General features: G+C 38.9%; 1 protein-coding gene across 10 annotated transcripts in view; it reads left to right on the forward strand.

Annotated features, from left to right (window-relative positions):
* FGFR2 (fibroblast growth factor receptor 2) overlaps positions 1–26615 on the forward strand; it is a 123328-nt gene that overhangs the window by 81947 nt on the left and 14766 nt on the right. For 4 of the 10 annotated variants that reach the window (XM_075131045.1, XM_075131050.1, XM_048858097.2 and 1 more), the window contains 4 exons: positions 5685–5875; positions 8440–8584; positions 10909–11111; positions 24589–24740. In XM_075131045.1, coding sequence (XP_074987146.1) covers positions 5685–5875; positions 8440–8584; positions 10909–11111; positions 24589–24740 — 691 coding nt within the window. Of the gene's footprint in view, positions 1–5684; positions 5876–6734; positions 6874–8439; positions 8585–10908; positions 11112–24588; positions 24741–26615 lie in introns of all 10 variants that reach the window. The other 6 variants (XM_075131047.1, XM_075131052.1, XM_075131046.1 and 3 more) reach the window with 4 other exon arrangements.

Genomic DNA, 26615 nt, shown 5'->3' on the forward strand with positions numbered 1-26615 from the left:
CAGCAGCCATCCCTCAGCTTTACTTCTGAACATCACTGAGCAAGTGCAATGGAATTAATAGTGTTTTCCTTCTAGCATTTCAATGACGCAGGCCCCCATAAACCATTGCTTAGTTCTGGAGTAAGGAAATTTAGGCATGGGTTGCCACCATATGAGCATACACTGAGGTGGGAAATCTCTGTGGACGCTCTGGAGTTTCCCCTAATCATCTTGCCAGTTTGATCCCTCCTGTGTCACTCTACCTAGGAATGTACAGCCTGAGATCCCGCAGATCAACTTGAGTGCAGCTGGGGACACAGGGCCAGCTGAACTCTCCACTCTGGCTGAAGCTCCCATGGCCATAGCTTTCCTCAGAATCTTGAAAGAAGATTCTCCAGTGCAGAGAAGGCTCCAGCAACAATTAATGCAGCCTGAGGCTTAATTAATTTTTGGACAGATTTACCATTGGTAGCTGAGGTGTTTGGTGATGGACAATGGACGTCTCCCTTGGCCTTTCTTTTTTCATCCCTTTCCTTCACACTGGTCCCTGGGGCCCTCTACAGCATCCAGAGTGATGGGCGTAGAGGTGTGGAAATTGGGATGAAGATAGCACACTTCATGTGCACCAACCAGCAAATCTGTCCCTGATGGATCCCCAATCTTCCTCCTGGCCTTTAGAAACTTTTCTGAAAATTCACCAGACTGAGTCAATTGTAGTCATATATCTTAGGGACTCTTTAAATGAAGCTTTCTAATGTCAGCTTTGAGTGCAGAAGGTAGGCAACTAGCTTCGGAAAATGAACTGTTAATCAGAATTAATATTATAAACTATAGCAATAGAGAATTAAAATGATCAGAGGAAACAAGTGTCCACATGACAAAAACCCCATCTAAGTTGGCAATAAATAGCATGTTTGTTACAAGGTTGGAAAATGAAAGAAGACTAATGAATGCAAGACCAAACATGAGTTTAGGGAGATCCTTGAAAAGGCAGTGAACTAATGCTCTTCTGCAACTTGTAATTAGCAAGACACATTTAATGGGTGACTGATCTTACTGAAAATAAAGGTGCTTACATAATAGTGCTGATAATGGCGGGAGCCTTGAGTGTCACTCACTCTTGCAGAATCATCTCAATAGCTGCTGCTGAGAAGCTGCAGAGGCACTCTCTTGATTGCATGTCCAGGAAAGGAAGAGGGTCCAGCACAGTCATCTGAAGGGGCAGATCCTGTATCTGTTTCTCTGTGGAGAGAAGAATTCCCGCGTGCTTTCTTCCCCACCCTGTTCGCCTAGAGCCTCAGGTTCTGCAGAGTCTGGGAGGTCTCATTTCTCAACCAACTGTCTTCTAAAGTGATGCTCTGCAGGAAACTCCATGAGGTCAATCTCATGGACTTTTCTGAACTTCCTGGCTCCCTTCTGCAGATTTTTCTGCTGGAGGAAGGCAATCTGGCCTGATGCTTTAATGTTAATAGTTTCAATAATGCATCCATTAAAATATGTCCATTTCTTATAAATTGGTGGGGATTTTTCTTTGTTTGCAAATTGTTTACAATCTCTATTTCAGATGTCGATTCTGTTATTCCCTTCTATTTAGGCAATCCAAAAATTGGGCAAACAAATCCTGAACATATTTGTATATTGGTATGTAATTTAGATATCTTAAATTTGAAATAAGGCATTACCTACACTGATGATCACTGTGGCTCTGCCTCTTGTAAAGGAAGTGATTGAACTCTAGTGAATGATTGACTCTTTAGATATTGACCAGAAACCTACTTCTCTGGAAGGGGAATAGGCTGTTCTTTTGTTGTTGTTTTTAACTCTGAGTTACTTATCTCCACATTTCCTTGAGTTACTGACAATGAGCCATGCTTTCTGTTTGTAAAATATTACAGTGGTTGACTTCAAGAGGAATTAGAAGGAAAGTAAAATTTAACATGCTCTTGCTCAAATTTATATTTTTATAGCATTGGACTTTGCTAGTTCCAGCTCATTTTAGAGAAAAATATATTTTATTATTTCAAAGCCATGTAATGTGAGTTACTAAAAAAAAAGTTAAGAAAGCAGAATTGATCTTTGAAATACCTCGTAGACCTGAATTTTGTTCAGTAATTAAATATCTGAGGGTTTGAGTTAATGTGTTGGAATAAAACAAATGCCTAGTAACTTTTATGGTGTTAGAAATACAGTGTTCAGTATGCCTGAAAACACTTGGACATCTTTCTACTCTCTAGGGCTTCCCCCCATGTTATAGCCGATGATGTTGACCTGTTTTTGGGCAAACATATATGTTAGCACTGGAAATGGAAAGCAATAAAATTTAAATGGTCAATTAGCAAAGATTTATTTCCCAAAGGCCTGATTCACCTTTCTATCACACTGGTGTAAAAGGAGGAAGTATACTGAAATCAATGGAATGACAGCAGTCTAAAGCTAGTATAACTGAGAGGACAGTTGGGACCAAGTTGTTTTTATCAAAATATTTAGTATTTTGAGTGAAATTATCAAAAATGTATATATCCTCCATAATTTAGTTTATCTACAATGCTTAGCTACAATTGTTAGATGATACAAAATAAATCTACTTTCTTAAGTATCCATAAGACAAGCTCTTTATTTCAGAATTAGTTTCTGTTAACTTTGAGGGATATTTTTAAGAGAGAACTTTCAACTCTTTTGTCTATCTTTATTGAGCAGATTTCATAGCCTCATGATATTAGAGCAGCCAACTGTCAACAAGGGGATAGCTGCATACTAATGTAAGGCTTAGGTTTTAAATGTACATATTGACCTGGAATTCATATACAAGATCTGAGATAGCATATAAAGATCCACAGTCTCTTTGATTAGTTTTTGCACATTGCATAGAAACAGCATATGAAATGTTAGCACTCTAATGGAGACCAAAAATATCTTACACAGAAATATAGTCAGCAACATGGTCACAGTTTTTCAATTTTACTAATTTTTCCATAGTTTTTCTTTTCCCTGTGTTAATAAATACTCTGTTTCACATCAAGTAATTATCTAATGCCCTGATCTTGCACCTTATTTAATGAACACAGACTCCAGGATTTATACAGAGCCCCAGTGACTTCATATGATGTAGCCTGACTTCAGCAAGGCTCCAGGCATAGTGTGAAACAAGTGGCAGGATCAGGGATTAAGAGTAAACTGCGAAAGGTCTGAATCATAGAGATCAGTTCTAAACCTGTGCAGTCTGCCTGTCCAGTGGAAGCAAATGAACAGGAGTTGAACAAATACTGATCAGCAGTTTATATCCCAGTGTGCAAACTTTAATTTGCTTCTAATGCATTTAACTGAAATGCATTTCAGGACATAGCAAGAGGAAATTTCACAAGTCCTTACCCCTGTTTGACCTGACTCTTTTAGGAATTTAGGAGCAGGAGTATAAACATTGCTTTTACTTCTTTACTTGGCCTTTTTTTTTTTTTGAGGGGAGGGGGGTTGACAGTCATCAATAAAAAATTAAATTGTTGATGGCTATTGAGATAAACCAAACGTGTTTTGTGTGTTGATGCTGGCATAGTAGGAACTTTTCCAAGATGTTTCAGGCCTCATTCTCTGGTTTGTTTAAGGGCAGAGAGTAAGGTCACAAAGGAAATCAAACCCTGATGTGGAGAAATGAAACATGAGGCCTACTGACTTTTAAAAAACATTTTAAATAACATTCTCTAAGGTTTCATTTTATACTGAAGGCAGCTGTAATAAGTTTTGGAAGATGGTGTAAGGTTTCTATTAAAGGGAGATCATGCTTGCTGTTTGTGTACCTAGAAGAAGGAGCAGGGGAACGTGGAATTAGACCCTATTTAGTATAAGGTGAGAAACTTTATAAATTCTCTCCTGGACTATAAAATAGTAATTTATACATTCTACTGCAATTTACAAATTAAATAGTAAGCTGTTCCTAGGCCTTAGAAAATAACACAGATAGCCATGGAATAATTTAATAACTGCAACACAAATGCACTTTTTCCAAGAGTAAAACAAGACTGCTGCTTTGTAATACACTGCCAGTGTTGCGTCAGTGAATAAATTCCCAGTAGATGCTTGCAACATGCCAAATATATTGGACTGTATGAAAGATTCCATTGTTCAGTGGGCATCATTATTTGCTATTACACTCACAATGTTTGCTTGTGAAACAATTTATTGGAAACTAGTATGTTTAAGAAAGAACACTTGATTTGAAATTCAGTTGATTTGGCGTATTACATTTAAGCTCTTATAATACATTGCCTCTATAAATATTTAAGTCCATTATCCTTTTCTTATCTTTTAAATAAAATGTTTTGAAGGGGGTATGGATGGCTCAGGAGATTTGGCAATGTGACTTTCACTTCTAATTCATGGGTTCAAATTTGATCTAGGTCAGTATTAACTGTAAATATTTACCACCCAACCGCTATTTAGTGACTTATATGAAGTGAGTTGCTGGTCTTAGTCTCATTTCTAATAGGTATCCAGGTTACAAGAAATGTCCCTCACAATTGGAACCCCTGTTCATCTCAGTAGAAAGGACAAGGGGTGGATGGGTATGGAGAGTGTACTAAATTCACTTCTAGACTGCTCAAAGTTGAGGAAGTTGAATGATGTATTGGTCCTGTCAATTATGATGTATGGATAATTAGGAGATTTCAATGTGCAGGGCTGTTGTTAAGACAAGGCTGTCGTTAAAACAGCTTTAATTGACACCATAGTCAGGTGGAATGGTTTTAAGCTTTGCTAGAGTTCCTTGTCCACCCAGTGTAGCCAATGGAAGGTTTGGGAGGCTGATCCTGTCACAGAAGTCAATGAGAACTTTACCATTGACTCCAGTGGGTGCAAGATCAGGCTTTGTGCACAAAAAGAATGCAGAAGCAGGCTCCAAGAGTGAAATCCTGTCTTTGCGGCACTCAATGGCAAAACACCTACTGACATCAGTGGAACCAGGATTTCATCCCAAATCTTTACATATTTTGACAACAACTTTCTGCTAGTGACAGTAGCATATTGCTGACTCCTCTTGTAGGTTCACAGACTGTAGAAGTAATAGTTAACTGACAGTAATAACCCATGGTGCTACTGAAGATAATTCCATATTCCCCTAAGCTATACTTAGAATAGGAAGCAACTTTGGTTTTTCTGATGCTGTAGTTGATACAAGTTGACTTTTGTTCCCTGTGTTTCAAAAGCCTACTTAATTTTTGTTCATCTTGTACCAAGAGTTTGATGCCTATGAAGCTTTTTTATTATGCCTGTAATAACTTCATTCATTTTAGAGCAATAATTATTTAATTTTATAAAGTGATGAAACTTTGTGTTTTTCTGGTTTTATATTAAGTAGAATAAATAAAAACTCAAAAGCATTTGTTATGCTGAACTGTAAAGTTAAATGTATTTTCCTTATTCGGTGGTGGCCCAACCTTGAAAAAAATGAAAAGTTTGTCATGTGGCTTCTCTCCCCCCCCCCGCGCGCCTTCTAAATGGGTATTCTTTGAACTACAAGTGTAGTACTCAAGTGATCTCCTTTGAAGTGTAGTTTTTGTTATACATTTTGGCTGCAGTGTTATTTCAGAGGAGTCAGCCAACAGGCTTATAGGGCTTTTTGGCTTGAGTTCATAACAGTGTTCTTGGCAGCACTGCTTATTTATTTATGCATCTTTATTTTTTCTCTCTCTCACTCCCACTCCCCATCCCCACAGAACGATCACCACACAGGCCTATTCTCCAAGCTGGCCTTCCAGCAAATGCCTCCGCAGTGGTCGGGGGTGACGTGGAGTTTGTCTGTAAAGTGTACAGTGATGCTCAGCCTCATATTCAGTGGATAAAACATATAGAGAAGAATGGCAGTAAATACGGGCCAGATGGATTACCGTATCTTCAAGTTCTAAAGGTGAGGCTTTTCAGCACATTAAGCAGCTCTTTGGAGAATGGACTATATGTTGTGTGAACCCAAGAGTTTTGAGATCAGTTCTTCTGTTTTCAAACTGATTAGCTTAACAAAAAGAACATATCTTACAAATGCAATGGTATGTTGAAATTTGCTAGTCTAAATGCTAATTGCGCTAGCTTAAGGAAAGTCTGTTGTTCTTCCATGGTTTCTTAAATCCATCTCTAAAATAATTTATGCATGTTTTATTCAAAGAAGTGAAAAGCCACTAAAAGAACATCAATGCTATTTATTTGTAGAGAGCATCCAAAGCAAACCAAAGAGAATCTACTCTGTCTCTCACATTTCTTGAGCCTCTTCATTTCAAAGGCCCTTAGTAATGATGAGATCTGCTGCCAATGACTGTTGGCAGTGCTGGGTTCTCTGGATGTGGAGCCTGCAGAGATGTCAATTTTTCACCAACTTGATGGGGCATATGAATGGCACAAGGTTATTCTTCTGGGCAGGCGTTCTAAGGAAGTTCGTTTAAGGAAATTCTCTGTTATGAAGTTTTCCAAACTGGTTGGCGATGCCAAGAATCCAACCAGTTGGCATCCAGGCTGGTCAACTATATGCCATGTTATTCCATTGAACTAGTATACCAGCCCTGGTGCTCTTCCTCCCCCCCCCCACTTCTGTTAACAACTCCTCTTAGTTACTTCTAATTAAAAAACCCAAACAACGAAAACAATGTTTTGACACTGGTGTTTACACTAAATGGAAGGTATGTTCTCATGCAGTGTTGGTGGTGGGACCATAAACAGAGTAATGTCCATATTGGGCAGCAGTTACATTGTTCTCCTATGTTATTGGTCTATTCTAGCATTCGGGGATAAATAGTTCCAATGCTGAAGTGCTGACGCTGTACAATGTGACAGAGGCGGACGCTGGAGAATATATTTGTAAGGTCTCCAATTATATAGGGGAGGCCAACCAGTCTGCCTGGCTCACTGTTACAAAAGGTAACAATGTTTTTTAAAGAAAGCTGGATGTGTGGAAGCTGAAAAAAAAAATGGTGCTTTGGGAGACTGCAGGCAGCGTGTAGGATAACTCTTTGGCCTTGGTATATTTATAATCCTCCTTTGGTGATGCAACTGGTGTTACGCCAGCAGCCATGGAAAAATTCTCACAATAGTCTCTGTCTGTGCTCTGTGTTTTCTGAAGTTGATCTGTCTTAACCAATTTCATTCTCTCTTGTATTTGATGTCTGTCTCTGTGTTTAGGTTTGTTGTTAATTCCGTATATTTCATCATAAAAAATACAGAGTGGTATTATATAATATTAAGGTCTAATTTTTGCTGCAGCAAATGTATAAAATTTACATACGTACATCTCAAGACATAAGTTATCACAATATTTAGTCATTTGTGACCTTCTACATTACATGCACATAAATTGCATGTGATTGATTTTTCCCCATGTTTACAAAATAACTATAAAACACAAAGCAGCATCATATTGACAATTTATACCTGAAATGATGGATAAGTTTTGCTCAGTCTCTCCTTCATTTACTTTAATTTAGTTTCTATTTTTGTTTTAAAATTGTGTTCTCTATATGTCTGACCTACTTCCTCCTAAGAGTCAGTGCAGTGCTTTGCCCCATTGAACAGTTTGTAGGATCCAAGGGCTAAAAGTCTCTCTGAGTTAATTCTGTTTGTCAAAGTTTGGATAATCGATTATACAACAGATGACTTGTGACGTGATCAGTGTTGTCAACAAGAAACTTTCAAATATCATGGTTCAGGCATCAAAAATCATGAGATTTGTTCATGTGTGCTGAGATTTTTATATATCTACTGGGGTTCTATTTTGTTTGCCTCCTGATTTTATTAACCTTTAGAGCTTTCTAGCTTTTCTCCACAATCCTGGGCTAGTAACATAACCTGAGGGGAAAAGAAGAAGCTGAGATTCTTACATAATAGAATGATTCTAGGAGATGGGGTTTTAAGAAAAGCACATCATGAGACTAGATAATTGAAAATGGTGAGACTTGGCAGCACTATGTAACATGCCATATTTAAAAACAGTGCCATGGATAAAGATTTCTTAGGGCCATATTCTGCTCAAGACAGCAAACAAGTTGTTTGTGTAGCTGAGGCTAGAATTTGCCTCTTAGGTTTCATCTCTTCAGTGTATATTTTTGTATGGCATGATTCTTTCTGGTAGCTGAGTGGTACCAGATACTGTCCTACTTTGTTTTCTCTCTGTTTTTCTTTCAATCTACTTTTATTCTTAAAAAAAGAAGAAAGAAAACGAAGTGTTGTGGGTTAATTTTTCCATGTCATTTGATTGCATGCATGTTTAGGTGGTGAGTTTAGGTCTGGTGAAGGGTGTTTATTGCTCTCTGAGGTGAGCTGGGACCTGTTGGTAAACGCCTTTTGGATGAGGGATTTGTGGATGGGGAAGGAACTTTGGATCTGCACACCACTGACTTCACAAAGTGCAAAGCCCTGTGGTTCCATAGCCCTGTCCACAAGAATTCCCACAATGTCTAGCTTTTCTATTGCTTCCCTTTTTTTTTCTAGGCCGCCGGTGTTAACACCACGGACAAAGAGATTGAGGTTCTCTATATACGGAATGTAACTTTTGAGGATGCTGGGGAGTATACATGCTTGGCGGGTAATTCTATTGGGATATCCTTTCACACTGCATGGTTGACAGTTCTGCCAGGTATACACTGCTCTCTTTCAGTGGTTTTTCCTCTTTTATTTTCTTTGTTGATTGCTGCAGAATTAGCACAGCTTCTGTCTCGGAAATGGGGCTTTTATTATCCTCAAAATTCTTAATTATTATTATTTTTAAAGAAAGTCACCTTGATAAGTCTGTGAATGTCTTACAGAACTGCACTTAGTCTGCAGCTATAAAAAATGTAAAGGACAAATTGAACTACTATCAGGCTTAATTTAAACATCTTTACGTTCGTCAAACATTCATCAGAAATTTGAAGGAAATATATTTTCTTAGCGCTTAATGAGATACTGAGAATCAACACACGGATCATCACAAACTTTTCCCATAAGAGGAAATTCAAAATTACCTTGGTAATTTTGAAACTAATTTGGCCATTATAAAGTATGTTTCATCAAAATCTCTAAGCCATTTAATATGATTGGGTTCACTTTTACCTATAACCTAAGTCTCTTGTGAGAATCATTGGGTCTAATTTTAAAGCCAGCAGAATGTATACAGAAGCAGTGTATGATATACCTTGGGAATCGGTTCTGTGCATCTTTCAACATTGCATGTTTTAAGAGAATGAATAGTTAATTTGCTTTTACTGCAAAGCATGTCCTAGAATGCGGGGATTGATGTTTTTTCTTAGGAGAAACAAACATCAATGCGCTTTGTTGCCTGACAATTTTTAGCTGTCCGAAAATGTAACCTTTTAGTTTACTTTTATGCTAGTCAAACTTTCTTATGTATAACTGTTAGCTATAATGTAACTGCCTTGATGTTACCTTTGAGATAATTTAGGTCATCTGAGGTGTGCTGGGCCATTATGTACTTGAGCATTAATTAATTCTTAATCCTAAGAAAAAGATGCAGTTACCTGCATGTGTGTCTTGCATAATTGTGTAGTTATGGTTTGTGCGACACAAGTGAAATGTTCTTAATATCTACTGGCCATTATGTCTTTATTTTTAAAATGCACTGGACAAAACAGTTCCATTATATCTCACTCGCCTCTTGCCCAGTGAGCTGACATCTGCATGGTTCATTCATCACTAAGCAGTCAGACAATGCTTATGCTGAGCTTGCTTCTGCTAGCAGTGTTTGCATTTTGCAAGTGACTGTTTAGCATCTTTTAACCAATTTGCTTGAATGAAATATGACGTTAACTGAAGACGAGGTACAAGAAAATGAAAACTTGGATGTGCACTGCTTGCAGAGTGACCCCTGATTGCTGTGGAATGCTGCCTTTTTGGAGGCATATTCCAGATAAAGGCTAGGTAAACATGAATTTAGAGTATTCGCATATGTAACCGTCTTGAGGATAACTTCAAAATGGTTTCAATAAGAATAGCAGCTACTTACAAAAAGACACACACACACCCCGCCCCTCCCCAAATAAGGACTAATCTTATTGACCTGTTACCACTAATGAGGTTAAAAAAAAAAGTATGAAAACTATTATGTAGGTCTGACTGAAGGAGAATCATTAAAGTGTATTGAAAGCAATTCAGTCATCATGTTTGTTTATTTATTCTTTTTTAGTCTGAGGCTGGACTCTTCAAAAGAGCCTAAGGGAATTAGGCACCCAACTAAAATAGAAATTAAGTAGGAGTTGGGCAGCTAATTCCCTTCAACTCATTTAACAGCCTGAGTTAAGAAGCAAACTTCTTATAAGGGGCTCATGGATCCTGAATTCCTTGTGCACTTATTTCCCAGCGGAAATCTTGGATACGCAAGCAACACAGGCTCATGCCCAAAGTACGTTCTGTTTAGGAGTTTATAAGCATTTCTTTTAGCCCAGCTAAATGAATAAGTGTTTGTCTGTAAATGTGTGTTCAGCCGGTTAGCAAAGTTAAATACAATGGTTTTGTGAATTATTTTGACTTAAATCTGTCATTTGTTGCTATCAAAAAATTGGCTTAACTATTTATTCATCTGGAGTGAATTATGTGCCCATTTTCTCCTCCTCAAGAGCCTGGCTTAAAAGTCAGAACTGGAAAACAAACCTAGGTGTAGTTTTAATTTTTAGAACTGAATTCACAGTGAAGCAAAATGAGTTATCCCAACAACTATATATATATGTAGACACACACACACACAGTTCAAAATTGTCTTGAACCAGCTGGAGAAGGAGACCAGTGTACTGGTTATGAGATGTTCTAAACAAATTCTTTGGAGATCAACAGTATTCTGTATTTCATGAAGTCACTGCATGAAGTCCCCATGTAATTTAATGTTGTTCCAGTTACTGTACTGATACATGTTTTTGGTGTGTGCTAACTCTGTGGCATGATTATTCCTCCTCCAAACTTCCAACCTAGCTCCTGATGAAAAAAAAGAGTATCAGACATCCCCAGACTACCTGGAGATAGCCATTTACTGCATAGGGGTCTTCTTAATTGCCTGTATGGTGCTGACAGTCATCCTGTGTCGCATGAAGAATACCACCAAGAAGCCGGACTTCAGCAGCCAGCCTGCCGTGCACAAGCTGACTAAGCGCATTCCTCTGCGTAGACAGGTAACAGAAAGTAGATAAAGAGTTTAAAAAACTTTTTTCCCAACCCCCACCTCCCCCCCAAAAAAGAGAGCAAGAGCGCCATGAAATTGATTTGTAAGATCAGAGTTCTGATGTAGATTCAAATCAGTTGTACACAAAATTGCCATAGAAGAGTTGGTTTCAGTGCCTAAAACCCTAGGAAGCCAGAATATGGAGAGCCTCATCCTAAATGTAGAGTATATGCCCAAAGGGGAGAAGAAAGCAGGGTGGGTGGTAGGGGAAGGAACATTAAAAATGAAGCATGTTCTATATTAGCAATCCACAGGGGAAAATGCACTTGATGCAATTATGGCCTGATCCAATGCTCGTTGAAGTCAGTGGAAAATTTTCAGCTGGCTTCAGAAATGGGCATCACAAGCGATCCTTATTTAATTTTATTTATAATTTTGTTTCTAAGGTACCTATCATCATAGTAAGTGGGTACCAGAGAGAAAGAGGAAATTTTTAGGAAGCATTTCCGGAGACTGAGCAGGAAGGAATTTCAGTACATCATAACGCTAACCAAACACATAGAAACAGCTTCAGAAATACACAAGAGCATAATCAAATAGTAGGGGAGAGATTAAACAAATTCCCAAAGGCAATTTGATTAAGCTGCAGATGCATTTGGAACCTGGCCATAGGGAAAAACTAATACCAAATTTGAAGTATACATCACAATAAAAAGTCACGTGAAACATTCACTGAATCTATTAAAGCATACTTTGACTCATCATTGGCAGTAAAAGTCTCTGGAGAGGGCAATACCAGGAACTACAAACCAGTTGAGCAAGTGATAGGCTTTTTGGCTTTGTCAGAGGCCCATCACTTGCCAAACCAGCAAGATTCCCACATACTATCCTCTTTTAAAAGACTTGTTTCTTTTGAGGTTGTAGTGTAATATGTTTTGATTTTCTTGCTATAAGTCTTCAGAAGAAATGGGCCTAAGCCACAAAAATTCACTCCCAGATTTCCAATGCCTTAGGATTCAGAGGTGTCTGGATTTGGGGGTTTGCTTCGTTATAAAAAATATAATTTGCCATCAGCAAAATTTAGATTCAGATTCTGCTTTCTAATGTTCAACGGTGTTTGGATCCGGCCATCTGTGAAATTAGTAATTTGTACAAAATTCCCATTGTTTTTGCAGCCTGTTCAGAATATTATGTAATTTGTAATAATGTGTGTTCCTCAGAAAGTTTGGTTTCTCAGTGTGGATAAGAGCAGATAGAAGTTTAGATTCTTATTGTGGGAATGAGCCTTAATTTAATAAGCTGTGCTTTTTTTGTTTTGTTTTGTTTTTGCTGGATTTCTAGTTCTTCTGGGTTAGAAACACTGTGAGAGGAACCTTTATTGCAATATTTTAGTCTGATCTTGAATACAGCAAGTGCAGAGGTTCATAGAATTTGAATAGGGAGGAAAAATGCGCCAACTCTTTCAAACCTTAAATATGTTTGGTTTCCTCTTATGGTCAAAGATTTGTGTCAGTTCTTATTTTATTTGAATCTCTTTGCTCATCATAATCATTGTAATTCTGTTTCTAAACTTGCTTGCATTTGCATTTGATTGCGAATGAGGAGAGAGAAAGTTTCGTGTGACCCCCTCTTCCCCCCAAAGCACTGCCAATTAAGCCTGTGGAACTTGATTGATTGATCAGAAATAGCCACAACATGTCTCTCTTCACCAGATAGATAGATATTAAAAATTCTATGCCAATTGTTCTTCACAAAGAGGGCCTTTTAAATGTAGCCCCCTTATCCAGAGAAGGAGATGTGTATCAGCTCCTATGATAAAAGACATTTATTGGACTGTGGCCTGAATGACAAGAATTGTACTAAAATGTTGTTGACAGAGAAAATGCCATAGGAATCCTCTGCGTGCCTTCACTGTCACCAGCCAGGCTTAAGGCTCATTGTAAACTCATCTTTTTCTGATGGAAAATACTTTTGGACTGGTGGTTTGTTAGGTGTCCTTTTGGTATGTGTGTGACGTCCTGTGCCAATAATTGCCCTCAGTTTAATCATTTGTCATCAGTAGTGAATTCTTCATGTGTTATACATTCTCTGCTGATGGGTCAAATTCCCAAGGGGCTGATTTGAGCATGAAACTGGCAAAGATGAGGAATTTGTTTGACTGTGAATGGCATCTTCTCTAGGTAGGAAGAGGTTTACTGCTGCGTACCGTATGGCTCGGGTTGGGAGTCTTATAACTATTATTTAGTGAATATCCACTATATTTTATCCTTCTACACATGTAAGATTTTTTCCTACCAAAATTCAGTTATTTCCACATTCCAGAGAAGCTCTGGGGTCACAATGAAGTTAATCAGAAAAAAATATTTTCCCCACCCTTTGCCCTGACCTCACTGTGTCCTGTTACCTTCTTTTTGAACAGGAACTGCCTATGAGCCCAGTGCTGTTACTTAGTTACAGAAAATCGGACCTACACTGGTGTGTGTCTATGGCATTCTGTGTGGGAGTAACTATTCACAGGGTTGGGAGGTGAACTGCTTATGGGATTGGGTATTATGACACCAGTCAGAGAAGAGATCTCAAATAGTCACGTCATGGGGCAGAGGAACCAAAGTGAAAAGTTGAACATCAGTAAGAACTTTCACTTGTTTTGTAGAACAATTTTATGCCTTTAATAAAATAGATGACACTACTTTAGTGTTCCGGATGGTAGGGTCCCATAGCTTGTGACTTGCCAGGGTTACAAACATACTCTGGATAAGTAGGAATGCTCTCATGCCTAGAAATTTTCCAAGTATTGATCACAGTAATGGATCAGAAGGAAATATTTTCAATCCGTTCTCCTTTGTGTGTTGTGAGAAGGGAAGGCATTTTACAGAGAGACATATTTGAAATACATGTAAATTAATTTGATGAGCCTATCAGCTGGTCTAGAAGTAGGCTGTTGAGTCTAAAACTATGGAGATATAGCAAATGTATTTGTAATGATAAAAAGGATAAATAGGTTAATTGATCTGTGGGAAGACTGAGTTCACCAAATGGAATAACATCATTCAGAACAATGGTATTTGATAGGATTAAAAATGAAGAGAGAGAAAGAAATAGTTCAGATTTAGGAAGTTAAGATTAAGCATAATGGAGGATAGCTGGGGAGTAGAGAAGGTCAAACATAGTAGCTGTCTTTGAAAAGGGTAACAAAGAAAACCTAGAGAATTATAGACCAGTCAGCCTAACTGCAATACCTGGAAAGTCACTAGAACAAGCACTTCATAGGACAGGATTAGAATTCAAAATGAACTTGACAAATTGCGGAATTTGGTCTGAAATCAACAAGATGAAATTCAATAAAGAAAAGTGCAAAGTACTGCATTTAGGGAGGAAAGATCAAAGGCATGACTACAAAATGGGGAATAACTAGCTAGGTGGTGGTACTGCTGAAAAGGATCTGGGAGTTATAGTGGATCGCAAAGTGAATATGAGTCAGCAATGTGATGGAATTGCAAAAAAGGTGAATATCATTCTGGGGTATATTAACAGGAGTGTCATATGTAAGACATGGAGGTATTTGTCCCATTCTGCTTGACACTGGTGAAGCCTCAGCAGGAGTACTGTGTCCAATTTGGGGCACTACCCTTTAGGAAAGATAAGGATAAATTGAAGAGAGTCCAGAGGCAAGCAATCAAAATGATAAAAGGTTTAGAAAACCTCACCTATGAGGAAAGGTTAAAAAAACTGGGCATGTTTAGACCTGAGAAAAGAAGACTCTGGGGGGACCTCACAAAAATTTTCAAATATGTGAAAGGCTGTTATAAAGAGGGTGGTGATCAATTCTTCTCCATGTCCACTGAAGGTAGTACAAGAAGTAATGGGCTTAATCTGCAGCAGGGAAGGTTTAGGTTAGATATTAAGAAAAAACTTTCTAACACTAAGGTTAGTTAAGATCTGGAATGGGCTTCCAAGGGAGGTTGTGGAATCCCCACATCCCTGGAGGTTTTTAAGACCAGGTTGGACAAATATCTGTCAGAGATGGTGTAGGTTGACTTGGTCCTGTCTCAGCACAGGGGCCTGTGCTTGACCCCTCAAGGTCTCTTCCAGCTCTACATTTCTATGATTCTATAATATTTCATGTAGTATTGATCTAGTATTGGATATGGCCCAAAATGCTTGTCTTACTATATCATCAATCATCATCATCATCACTCCCATAACCACATGGGTCATTGGGGCACCATCATTGATGAGCAATCAACCAATTGTCTCCACCCCTGACGATTGTGTGTCAGTGCTTGAGTCTCCGCAAAGTCCATTCCTGTCCATCTCTTCTTCTGTCTACCTCTTCTTCTCTTCCCCTGTACTGTCCCTTGAAGGATGATCTTGGATAGGCCAGATGATCTTGTTACATGGCCATACCACTTCAGCTTGTGCTTCTTCGTGGTCATTCGGAGGTCTTCATATGACCCAGCGCATTGGGTGATGATGATGCGGACCTCTTCATTAGTGATGTGGTCAAAGTAGGAAATGCCCAGGATTTTACGGAAGTATCTCATCTCTACTACCTATATTTTCTGTTCAAGTTCTGCCATAAGGGTCCATGTCTCACATGCATACAGAAAAATGGAGATGACTAATGCGAGCAGCAGTTTCAGTTTGGATTCCAGGGGGATGTTCTTATTCCTCCAAATTGGCTTTATCTTTGCCACTGCTGCTGCTGTTTGCGCAGTTCTTGCCCGAATTTCAGTCTTGGATCCTTCATCAGTGATGACTGCCCCCAAATAGTTGAACAGTTTCACTGTCTCCAGCTCTTGTCCACCGAGAGTGATGTGTGAGCTGATCCCATCATGTTTATTTGTCATCATCTTGGTTTTCTCTGCACTGATTTCCATGCCATATTTTGCACAGGTTTCATCAAATCATTTTACCAGGTTGGCAAGTTCATCTTCACTGCCTGCCAGGCCATCAATGTCATCAGCTAACTGAAGATTTGAGATTGTTCACCTGCCAATGCTGACTGTGCATATGTGATCTTCTAGGGCTTCAGTCATTATACACTCCAAGTAGATGTTGAACAATGTGAGTGAAAGAAGGCAGCTTTGCTGGACTCCCAACAGTGGTGCGAAACCACTCTCCTGTTGTGCCATTGGTGAGAACTGCACTGGCTGGCCTTGGCATACAATGGTAAGAATAAGCTTACAACCAACATTGTAATCTTTATGGTTGCCCAGAGAGCTTTGTGCCATACTCTGTCAAACACCTTCTTGAAGTCAACAAAGATGTGGTAGATGTCCTGCTGGTATTTTAAGAACTTCTCACATAGAACACAAAGGTTGAAAATCTGTTCTGTGGTACTTCTTCCAGCACGAAAGCTAGCCTGTTCTTCAGCTATGATATTCTCCACTTGTGGCTTCCACCTGTTCAATATGACTTTCAGCATCATTTTGCTGGGATGGCTAATTAAGCTTATGGTCTGGTAATTTTGACACAATTGCAGGTTGCCTTTCTTTGGCAGAGTGATGATTAGTGACTGTGTCCACATGGAGGGCCACTCATCGGTCTGCCAGATCTTGTTGCAGATCTTGTACATCTATTACTATTCCTCCTCTGAATTTCATCATTTCGGCTGCGAAGTTGTCAATACGTGTAGCCTTTCCGTTCTTGAGTGATTTCACAGCTCCGATATGGACCATTAGGTGTGTGCCATGTTGATAGTCTGGATGCTTTATGTGCTCCTAATGTGTTTTCAAGAACCAGATTGTTATAGCTGACATTACAGAAAGGGCCACAATAATCTCACCAATCTGCCTGTGCGTCAGTACCCACATTAGCATTCCAATCTCCTTGTACAATCAGGATATCTTTCTTGTGTACCTTATCGATGATGTCTTGGAGCTGATTGTAAAAATCTTCAATTTGCTCATAATCATAGTCTGTTGTAGGGGCGTAGACTTGTACCACTGTGATATTAAATTGTACTGCCTATAGATGGATGGAAATAAGCCTGCTGGACAGTTGGTGGCATCCTACTATTGAATTCTTGATATCTTTATGCACAAGAAATGCTACCCAGTTGACATGTTTGTCCTCTCCACTGTAATAGAGTACATGGCCTTCTTCCGTTAGTGCCTCTCCAAAGTTCCCCTATCTGACCTTAGATATTCCTAGGAGGTGCCAGGTATATTGTTCCAGTTCGTACATGAGTTCTTTCAATCTCCCTATTTGTCTCAATATCCTTATATTCCATGTGGCTACGGTGATGTTATCTCTTCCATGGGTCCTTTTTGTTGGTCATTATTAACCCAGGCTGCGATCAAGCCAGTATGGACATTGTTGACTTGCTCATCATATGGTGTGTCTTGGGCAAATTTCTAACCTGGCGGAGCGCATCCCTCTCCACACAGCCCCCTTTTAGTAGCCTCTTACAACATGCAGGAGGAGCAGTGGGTCTATTCTGGCCCCGGACCCACAGGGTAGTCTTAATATATACTTTTATCTTAAAAGTATATATTATTTTGGTTTCTTTCTTTTATATCATTGGCTCTCTGCAATTAAAGTTGCCTTGCCTAGTAGTGCTGTTCAGGTTCTTCTTTCTTACTTCATTGAGCAGAAACTCTTTCTGAAAGTTGTATGACGGTTCAGTTTTTGTAAATGGCTTGAATGCTTATAACTATAGTAAGTCTCCTCACTTAATGAATTTGCTTTGTATTTTCTTAGGTACAGTCATTCAGATGGGACGTGTTATCAGGATTTCTGTCAATAGCTGATTACATTGCTCACTTACTAACTATGCATGTGACTTCAGATTAGCTTTTAGACTGAAGCCTTCAAAGAGACAGAAAATAGACATTCACTGCTAAACCCTGTATTTTCACAGTCTATATTGCAGAACTGACAGATCTAGGCTTTAGATCTGCATAAATCATAAATGCAGGAAAACATGCCTTCATAATCAACTACTCAAAATTACATGCTCTTCCACAGCTAATTTTGTCACATTAAACTTGAATTACCATCCAAGATTTATTTATATTTTGGTACCACATACAGTATATAAATTATTTATTTTTTTCTGAACTGGTTAAATTCAGTGCATTCAACCCAAGGACAATTACTTCATTATAAAGACTCACTGACGTAGATGCATAAGGGTAGAGTGAGTGGGAGACTCCTTGCTTCCCATTTTAAGCTTGGTCGGGCGGGCTAGCCACAGAGTCTAGGGAGTTAAGGGACTGTACAAGTTTGGTAGTGAAGTTGGTTCTAGAATGATCCTGCAAAGAGGAGAGATGGAATAAGAGCAGGGTCTATAACTGCAATTCCCTGTGTAGCATTCAGTGAACTTGCTTAAGAAGGAGTGAGGAGAATGTGTACCACACTAGCCCGTTTAAAGGCTGGCGCAGAGGATCTGTTGCATCATGCATGCTCCAGAAGGAATTGTGACTGAGTCAGCCAAAATTCTGCCTAGGGTTTTCACTACAGTGTGGTTTCTCTCCATCTCCTTAACACTGGGCTTTGCCTCAAAGGCACAGTCTAGCCTTTATATTTACACCATAAGTCTCTCAGATCATTACACGATTGAAACCAAAACCTGCTGTCCCACACTGCTGAAATGAATTCTCCATTCTGAACTTTGGGGCATATCTTAGCAAAGCAGCAAGCTCTGGGATGAGGTTGCCCATGTCCCCAGAAGCATGGGGCAGCAGTGATCTACTTAAAAAGGGATATATAATATGCAAGAAAATGTGAGTTTCCTACATACGACTCCTGAAAAATATTCAAGTAGGTTAAAACTGCTGTAATATGTCATTGAGCTTCACTTAGGTGGAATGTTCTTCACTGTTATATAGTGTGGTCCGATACTGGGTAAACAAAAACGCTTGATGTAGATTTCAAAGGCTTATTTTTGCTAGTACAGAAGGGGGAAAAGGCCATTTTTAAATATTGTCTAACCTCAGAGGGCCTTCTCTGACCAAGGGCCAACTCAGTCTGCCTTCCTCTTTTCTCAAGCAGGACTTTTATAGCCCTTCAGCTTCCATAACTTTCTTGCGTTGTTCCAATTAATCAATCAAAATTATGTTACCTGTGAGCATGGTCTATTCCTTTCCTTATGACTAATACTGGGGGATCCTTCTGGTTGTCGTTCGTCCGTCATACCAGGCTAATGCGCTTTTATTTCATACAGCAGTTAGTCAATTACATAGTTATTGTATGAAGTAAACAGGTTCAGTTATATTGAAATGGAAATTGGCAAAAAATTCCAGCTGTTTTTCTTTAACATTTTTGCAATTTTCTGTGTTCAAAATATACTTACAGGTTTACATTTTCTTCCAAGTTTAAATGTAAACCTGTTTTTAACCTGTAAAACCGCTGACTACAATCCTCTTTTAAGTTAAGAGCAAGCAAATGATCAAAGATGAAGAGACAGTTATTTGTACTAATAAGAAAAGGAGTACTTGTGGCACCTTAGAGACTAACCAATTTATTTGAGCATGAGCTTTCGTGAGCTACAGCTCACTTCATCGGATGCATACCGTGGAAACTGCAGCAGACTTTATATATACACAGAGAATATGAAACAATACCTCCTCCCACCCCACTGTCCTGCTGGTAATAGCTTATCTAAAGTGATCATCAGGTGGGCCATTTCCAGCACAAATCCAGGTTTTCTCACCCTCCACCCCCCCCACACAAATTCACTCTCCTGCTGGTGCTAGCCCATCCAAAGTGACAACTCTTTACATAATCAAGTCGGGCTATTTCCTGCACAAATCCAAATTATGATTATGTAAAGAGTTGTCACTTTGGATGAGCTAGCACCAGCAGGAGAGTGAATTTGTGTGGGGGGGTGGAGGGTGAGAAAACCTGGATTTGTGCTGGAAATGGCCCACCTGATGATCACTTTAGATAAGCTATTACCAGCAGGACAGTGGGGTGGGAGGAGGTATTGTTTCATATTCTCTGTGTATATATAAAGTCTGCTGCAGTTTCCACGGTATGCATCCGATGAAGTGAGCTGTAGCTCACGAAAGCTCATGCTCAGATAAATTGGTTAGTCTCTAAGGTGCCACAAGTACTCCTTTTCTTTTTGCGAATACAGACTAACACGGCTGTTACTCTGAAACCTGTCATTTGTACTAATGACATCCTATCAATGAAATAAAGTTCTGAAAACCCATTTCAGATCATTCTTTGATGTGCATGAGATATTAACTAAGTAACACACCATTTTATTCACACCTTCATGGTTCAGTGTCCATTGAAAACAGCAGTGGCTATGATGATGAAGTAAAATATCTGTCAGATCACTATAATCTTTACTCAGAGTTCTGCAAATTGGTGTTTTTAATGTGAACTGTTTTCTATTGTTAAGTTGCTACTAAATGTGAATATGATCATCACCTATGAATAATTCTACCTGCCAAGCATCAAAAGAGTAACTCTTGCTGCATTTACCAAAACTTAAATGGTGCCCAAGCAAATTTGGATGGAATATTCCAAATTCCATCTTTGCTTTTAAACTACTTCTCTCAGGAACTTCTTGCCACCATGAGTTCTACCTATTTGTGGTTGTGGAAAATTCCTGGACATGTGTCTGATTTTGTGAAGTATGCTGTTCACTTACATGTCATTTCATTGCTTTGTATCACTTAAGAGCTTCTCAGCTAACACAGAAGGACAGACAGGCATTTGTAAATAATATAGGGTATGGACATAAAGGGTGAAATTCTGACACCATTAAAATCAATGAGAGTTTTGCCATAGACTTCAGTGGGGCAAGGATCTCACCCTAGGCATCTACTCCTTGTTGTGGAAGTATAAAAAAAAAAAAAATTATGTTGCACTGATAGAGTGCTAGACTCTTGACAGACAAGTATAAAGACAGAATACCTGCCCCAAAGATCTTTCAGTCTAAAATAAACAACGTATAAACAAAGTAAGGGGAACAAAGAGCAGTGTGACTGCATGATGAAGTGGGACTAGCGTCTTGTGAGTTTCACAATTTCTTTCAATTTATGTTTGGTGTTTATCATTAGTTAGCTTGATGACCTGGCATTTTGGTCATGACCGGGGATTGAACTGGAGACTTCTAGAGCTAAAAGTATCAGCCTCTACAACTTGAGCTAAAGGTCTAATTTTCCGATCTGGGAGTTGTATACAGAATTGTATCCTCTGTGAATCAGGCACATTAGCACTTCTGCTGAAAGGACTAGGATTTATAGGCCCTAGGAAGAAGTGTGCTTTAAAGAAGGAAAGGCATAGAGAATGATAGATTGGATCAGGGAGGAATTTTCAGGCATGAAAGGAGGTCTGGAAGCCAGAATGAAGGAAATTAAAGGGCTAGGTGAGGGACGAATGAAAGGAGATGAGAACAGAGAGGCAGGCAGGAGCTAGATTGTGCAGATTATTGAAGGTGAGCACAAGGAGTTTGCATTTGATGTGGAAGACCGTGGGAAGCCTGTAAAAGTGATTTGAAGAGGGACTGGATGTCGTCAGAGTGGCAGGCAAGGTAGATGCCTTGAGAGAGAACATTTTGGGCAGATTGAAGAAGCCTGAGCTGAGAGTATGGAAAGCACAACAGGGAGGGATGAAGTGGAAAATAATAATTGCCTGGGCCAGGGTCTTGGCAGTGGGGATGTAGAGACATGGGTGGATTCTGGAGATATATGGAAACACTGACAGAATCTAGTGATAGCATCAGTGTGAGAGAAGAAGGAAAGAGGGAAATTAAGGATAACACTGAAGTTGTGAGCCTGAAGGACATACGGGATAGTGGAGTTGCCATTTTGCTCATATTGCTCTGTATATTTCTGGTTATGCTATCAGTTCATTTTATGAAGTATATTTTTTAAAAGGCACTTGTGAAGGGAAATAGATAAGTAAAAGTAGAACTCAAATTCTAATCTTGGGTCTTCTACTGACTTGCTCTGTAGCTCTGGGCAAGTCCTTTAACCTCACTGTGCTTGTTTCTGTCTGCAAAATGGGGATAATTATTCTTAGCTCACTGCAGTTTGCGGAGACTCTTTGGTTAAAGTGCGTTCTCTGCTTAGTATAGCCGTGTAAGCAGTATTAATAATGGCCTATTCATATACCAAGTGGGCAAGGTATTTATTATTCCTTAGTGCACAGAGTCCTCTGTGCCATGCATTTATATCTTCTATAAATGGATAGTGACTTATTGATGTTGAGGAAGAGAGACTCATTTGTGTGTAAAAAGAAGACTTTAATTTGAGTTGTCAGAGTCACCTATACTCATATCCACATACCACAGATGCAGAAGTTGGAGTTGATCTATGGCAACCAGATTTCTTTTGAAGGCAAGTTTTTCAATCAGCTGTAAAATGGAATGGTTTCCTAATATGTTAATTTGTTGAAAGCAAACCACAGCACCTTTCTCCCCATTTCTAGACATAGGCAGTCCCCAGGGAGCTACATCAAGAGGCCAAATCCACCTGATGTCACATCATAGTCTTGGGGATCTTTCCATGTTGAGAGCATCATCTTGGGGATCTTCCCATGTTGAGAACATCATTACCTCCGCCATATCCTCCACCCACCTTAGAACTCTATTCCTGGGCACTAAGCAATTTAGCGAGCTTTGGCACTGTAACTATATTGGGGTTTAATATAGGTGGGAACCAAAGTGCAGTAGCCTGGTGTCACAGAGGCAGCAAGGATGTTATGTGTTTTTCATTGGCATTCGCAGGAGAATGTTTTTCTCTCTCTGGATGAATCAGAATGGTTGGGAGCTGCTTTATTTATAATTATTTTTCATTTAATTGTGTTTGCTGAATATCTGGAACAAATGTGAAATATGTGGCCTGCTAATACTGTACACCTGCCACATGTCATTCAGCCGCATGTGGGCCGTGGGCTAACGATTGATCACAAGACTCCTGGTCCCTACTGTGATAAAGATCAGGTGTGTTAGTCATACTGATGTGTTCAATCTCTGGCTTGGGATGGGAGCAAGTCATGCCACCCTTCGAGGACCTCCTGCCAGCTGATTGTGAGGATTGGTATTGATGGCAGCATTGAAAGAGAACCTCCATCCAACCCTACCAACAAGATACTGGGTTTCCAGAAAGAACGCCAATACCTGGAGAAAAAAGGTGGACTCAAAACTAAAGACAGAGACAGGGTGGCAACGACACTAGAGATGCCTGAGACATGAGGAGGTCTGGGGGAGAAAAAACACTATTTTGTTTTTAAATTATCTTGCAACAATGAGATTGAATAACAGTGGGATGCATGCAAGGGAAATGCCATATGTAAGGTGGCATCTTCTCTTTATTTTTTGCAGAAACTATTTTTATCCCACAAATGTAATTTGTAACATTGCTGGTGTCATTTTTGCTTAGCGGTTAGCACTAAGGGCCTCTAACATTATACTGTGAATTCCTGAATGTCTGTTCTGGGTGTCTATGCACAAACTGAGGAGCTGTGAATCTAGCCGTACAGCTGGGGAGAGGGGAGAACTAAAACCTGTTTTCATGGGGGAAAAAAAGTCAAAATGCCAAAGTTCCTTTAATTTTGCAGTGTTTGACATTGAGTCATTTTTCATTCCCCCCCCTGCAAAATTGTAATGAATTATTTTCAATATTTTTTAATCAAAAATGTTATCAATATGCTTATTGACATTTTTCATTGTCCAAAAACTTGTTTTTAGTAAACCAAAAATGTTGATATCCTTTTTGATATTTTTGATGGTAATTTAGGGAAAAAACAAACAAACAAAAAAAAGCCCTAACAATAAAAGACATTACATTGTCCCTTGTCCCCTCCCAAATGAAACATTTAAACGACGCTGACAAGTTGGTTTTTGTAAAAAGGCCCACTGAAATCAATGGCAGTAATTCCGTTGACTTCAGTGAGGTCAGAAATTCACCCCTCTTTTGGTTTTGTTTGTTTGGAAGGGGATTGGTATTTTTTAACTTCACATTTTTTATTTATTTTTTATGTTGTTGCATGCAGCCCTACGCTATCTTATGTGGGAAGTGTTATAAATATAATTATTACTTTAATCGGTTGGGGTATGGCTCTGAATCTGTCCTCACAATAGGATTTCTCTGTATACCATTGAGCTCCCAAACTACACTTGCTTAGTGATCCCAGTTGAGCACAAAGTAAATAGAAATTCTTAGAAAATAAAAATATATTCAGGTGTATATAGGGTAAAAATAATAAAAAGGACAACTAAAATGAATGTCAATGTTTCAATAATTCATCATCTTAGAAATGGAAGAGGAAAAATGATGCCAACTAAATTAATAGTGAATGTGTTTAAACACTTAGCACTGTCCAGTTTTCTGCTTGTACAACTGACTCATTCTTATTGGCAATTGAATTAGAGTCAGTGCTTTATTTAGAAGGGAAGATAAACATGTCCAAATGAAGTGTGTGGTTTCATCCACTCTTCATTTTCTTTGGTTATAATGTATTGCCATTGTCTAATAGTTGGGCCAATATTACATCTCCTCCTTTTGCATCTTGTATTCCAATAACAGGTGTCTGCAGATTCTAGCTCCTCCATGAACTCCAACACACCTCTGGTGAGGATAACCACTCGTCTCTCATCAAATGCTGATGCCCCAATGCTGGCAGGTGTCTCAGAGTATGAACTGCCAGAGGATCCAAAATGGGAGTTCTCCAGAGATAAGTAAGTAGACTATTTCCATTAACACCACTTACAGACATCTGAAAATCACAACATGATACTTTGAAGAGGTTTTCTTTCCAAATCTCTTCAAGGATTACTTTAGCTGTATATATTTTCCCTAATATGGTTAAATGAAAATCCCAAATATCTGAACCCTTGCTAAATGTCAGATTCACTTCTGTTTTATGAATCCAATATTTATAGTTCTGATTTATTCTGAAGTTTTCAGATGTCCCTCAGAGACATTTAGGTAACGGTAGTCCACTCTGTAGAAAACTTTCACAGATCCATATAACTGACTTGTTAGTAGCAAAGGAGTAAATCTTAATTGTGAGTTAGCAATGAGCCAAGAGTTTATACAATCTGGATCAGTAATAGATAATATCTCGTTAGCAGTTGTTAAAGCTAATGGGCAATCAGACCCCTGGGATTCCTTTCCATTAAACCATGTCTCTTAATCAATGTGGGTAATTAATAAATAGAAAATGTAGTACAACGCTAATGGAGATGATAATCAGTTTTGGCCTATTTGGAACTTTTTCTTTTTTTGAATAAAGCTATTCTGGAAAATCTATTCTTAGCAAAGTAATAAAGCTGAGTATCTGCAAGATCAGCTAGAGCATAGTCTTTACCATAAATATCATCCAGGGTTTAATCTGTATGGATGAGAGCTATGAAATATTAACACAGGTAAAACCAAAAACGTAGAGTAAATTTAGTATTAATTAAAAAAAATCATTAGGTTGGTTTGAGAAAACTTGTTTTTACCATGAACAGTTTCCTTTGTAAGATCAGACTAATAACTGTTGGCTAGAGGAGTTGTAATCATGTATGTTTTGAGAACAGTTATGGAAATTATTTGAATTATGTAGTCGAAACCTGGTGCAATACACTGTAATTGCCACCTGCAATGTTCTGGTCAACAGTAGGGGTCTGTATGAATAATTTTGTCAGCCCTCACCCTGGGGGGATTCCCTGAATGCGGAACATTTTAGAGTGCTAAACATTTAAAAACCGTTTTCAGCACAAATATAGGTGGAGCTGGTTTGCAATGAAAGGAGGCTATTTAGAGGCATTTTATGAGGTTGTGGGGCAGCCGGCACACAATGACAGGATTGTTATGCTGGTGCTAGCCGTGCAATAACACATAAATTAACCATTTTCCAATGCAAATGTTTGTTCTCTGCCAAGACCCTAAATTCAATTATAGTTCTGGATAAAACGCAGAATGACCTCAGCATAGCATACCCTGCCCTTCAGTCTTTGTACCTTTTCAAGCTAGTGTGCACACTAAAAACAGATCCAAAGCATGTTGATACATTTTCACTAGTATTACGGTTCAATTAAAGAACAATATTTAAAGAAAGTCCATCAAATTGTCCCAGCTGGAAATATCTTTCTATTGTTTTCCCTGTTATATCCAAGGAAATAGATGAGATTTTTAAATCATTTAGCACTAATCTATTCCTGTTCACCCCTGTGCTAACCCCCCCTTTTACTTCAGTGGTAACAGATAGAAAGCAATGCTGGGTGCTTTTTTCTGAACATCCCATCCTGTATACCTATTCTTATGAAAAAGATGTTACTTCCAAAAGTGGACCCACACAACTTGAATAACAGTTTTTATAGCCCTGTATGTCGAGGGCCATATTTGGATCAGACATGCCAAACCCGTGAGAAAAATGCAGAAATTCGGCTTGTTTTTGGCTTAATTGGCTTGTAAGTTGCTTGTTGGCTAGTTTTTGGCTTGTTGCTTGTTGTAGTTTGTTGCTTCTTCTTCTTTTTTTTTTTTGATTGGCTCCCAGCAAGGGGGTGGAGGGGCAAGCAGTGGCAAGGGGGGAAGAGAGTCAGGGTGCACAGCGGTCCCACCACAGT

This window comes from Caretta caretta, chromosome 7 (genome assembly GCF_965140235.1).
Source record: "Caretta caretta isolate rCarCar2 chromosome 7, rCarCar1.hap1, whole genome shotgun sequence".
Classification (NCBI taxonomy): domain Eukaryota; kingdom Metazoa; phylum Chordata; order Testudines; family Cheloniidae; genus Caretta; species Caretta caretta.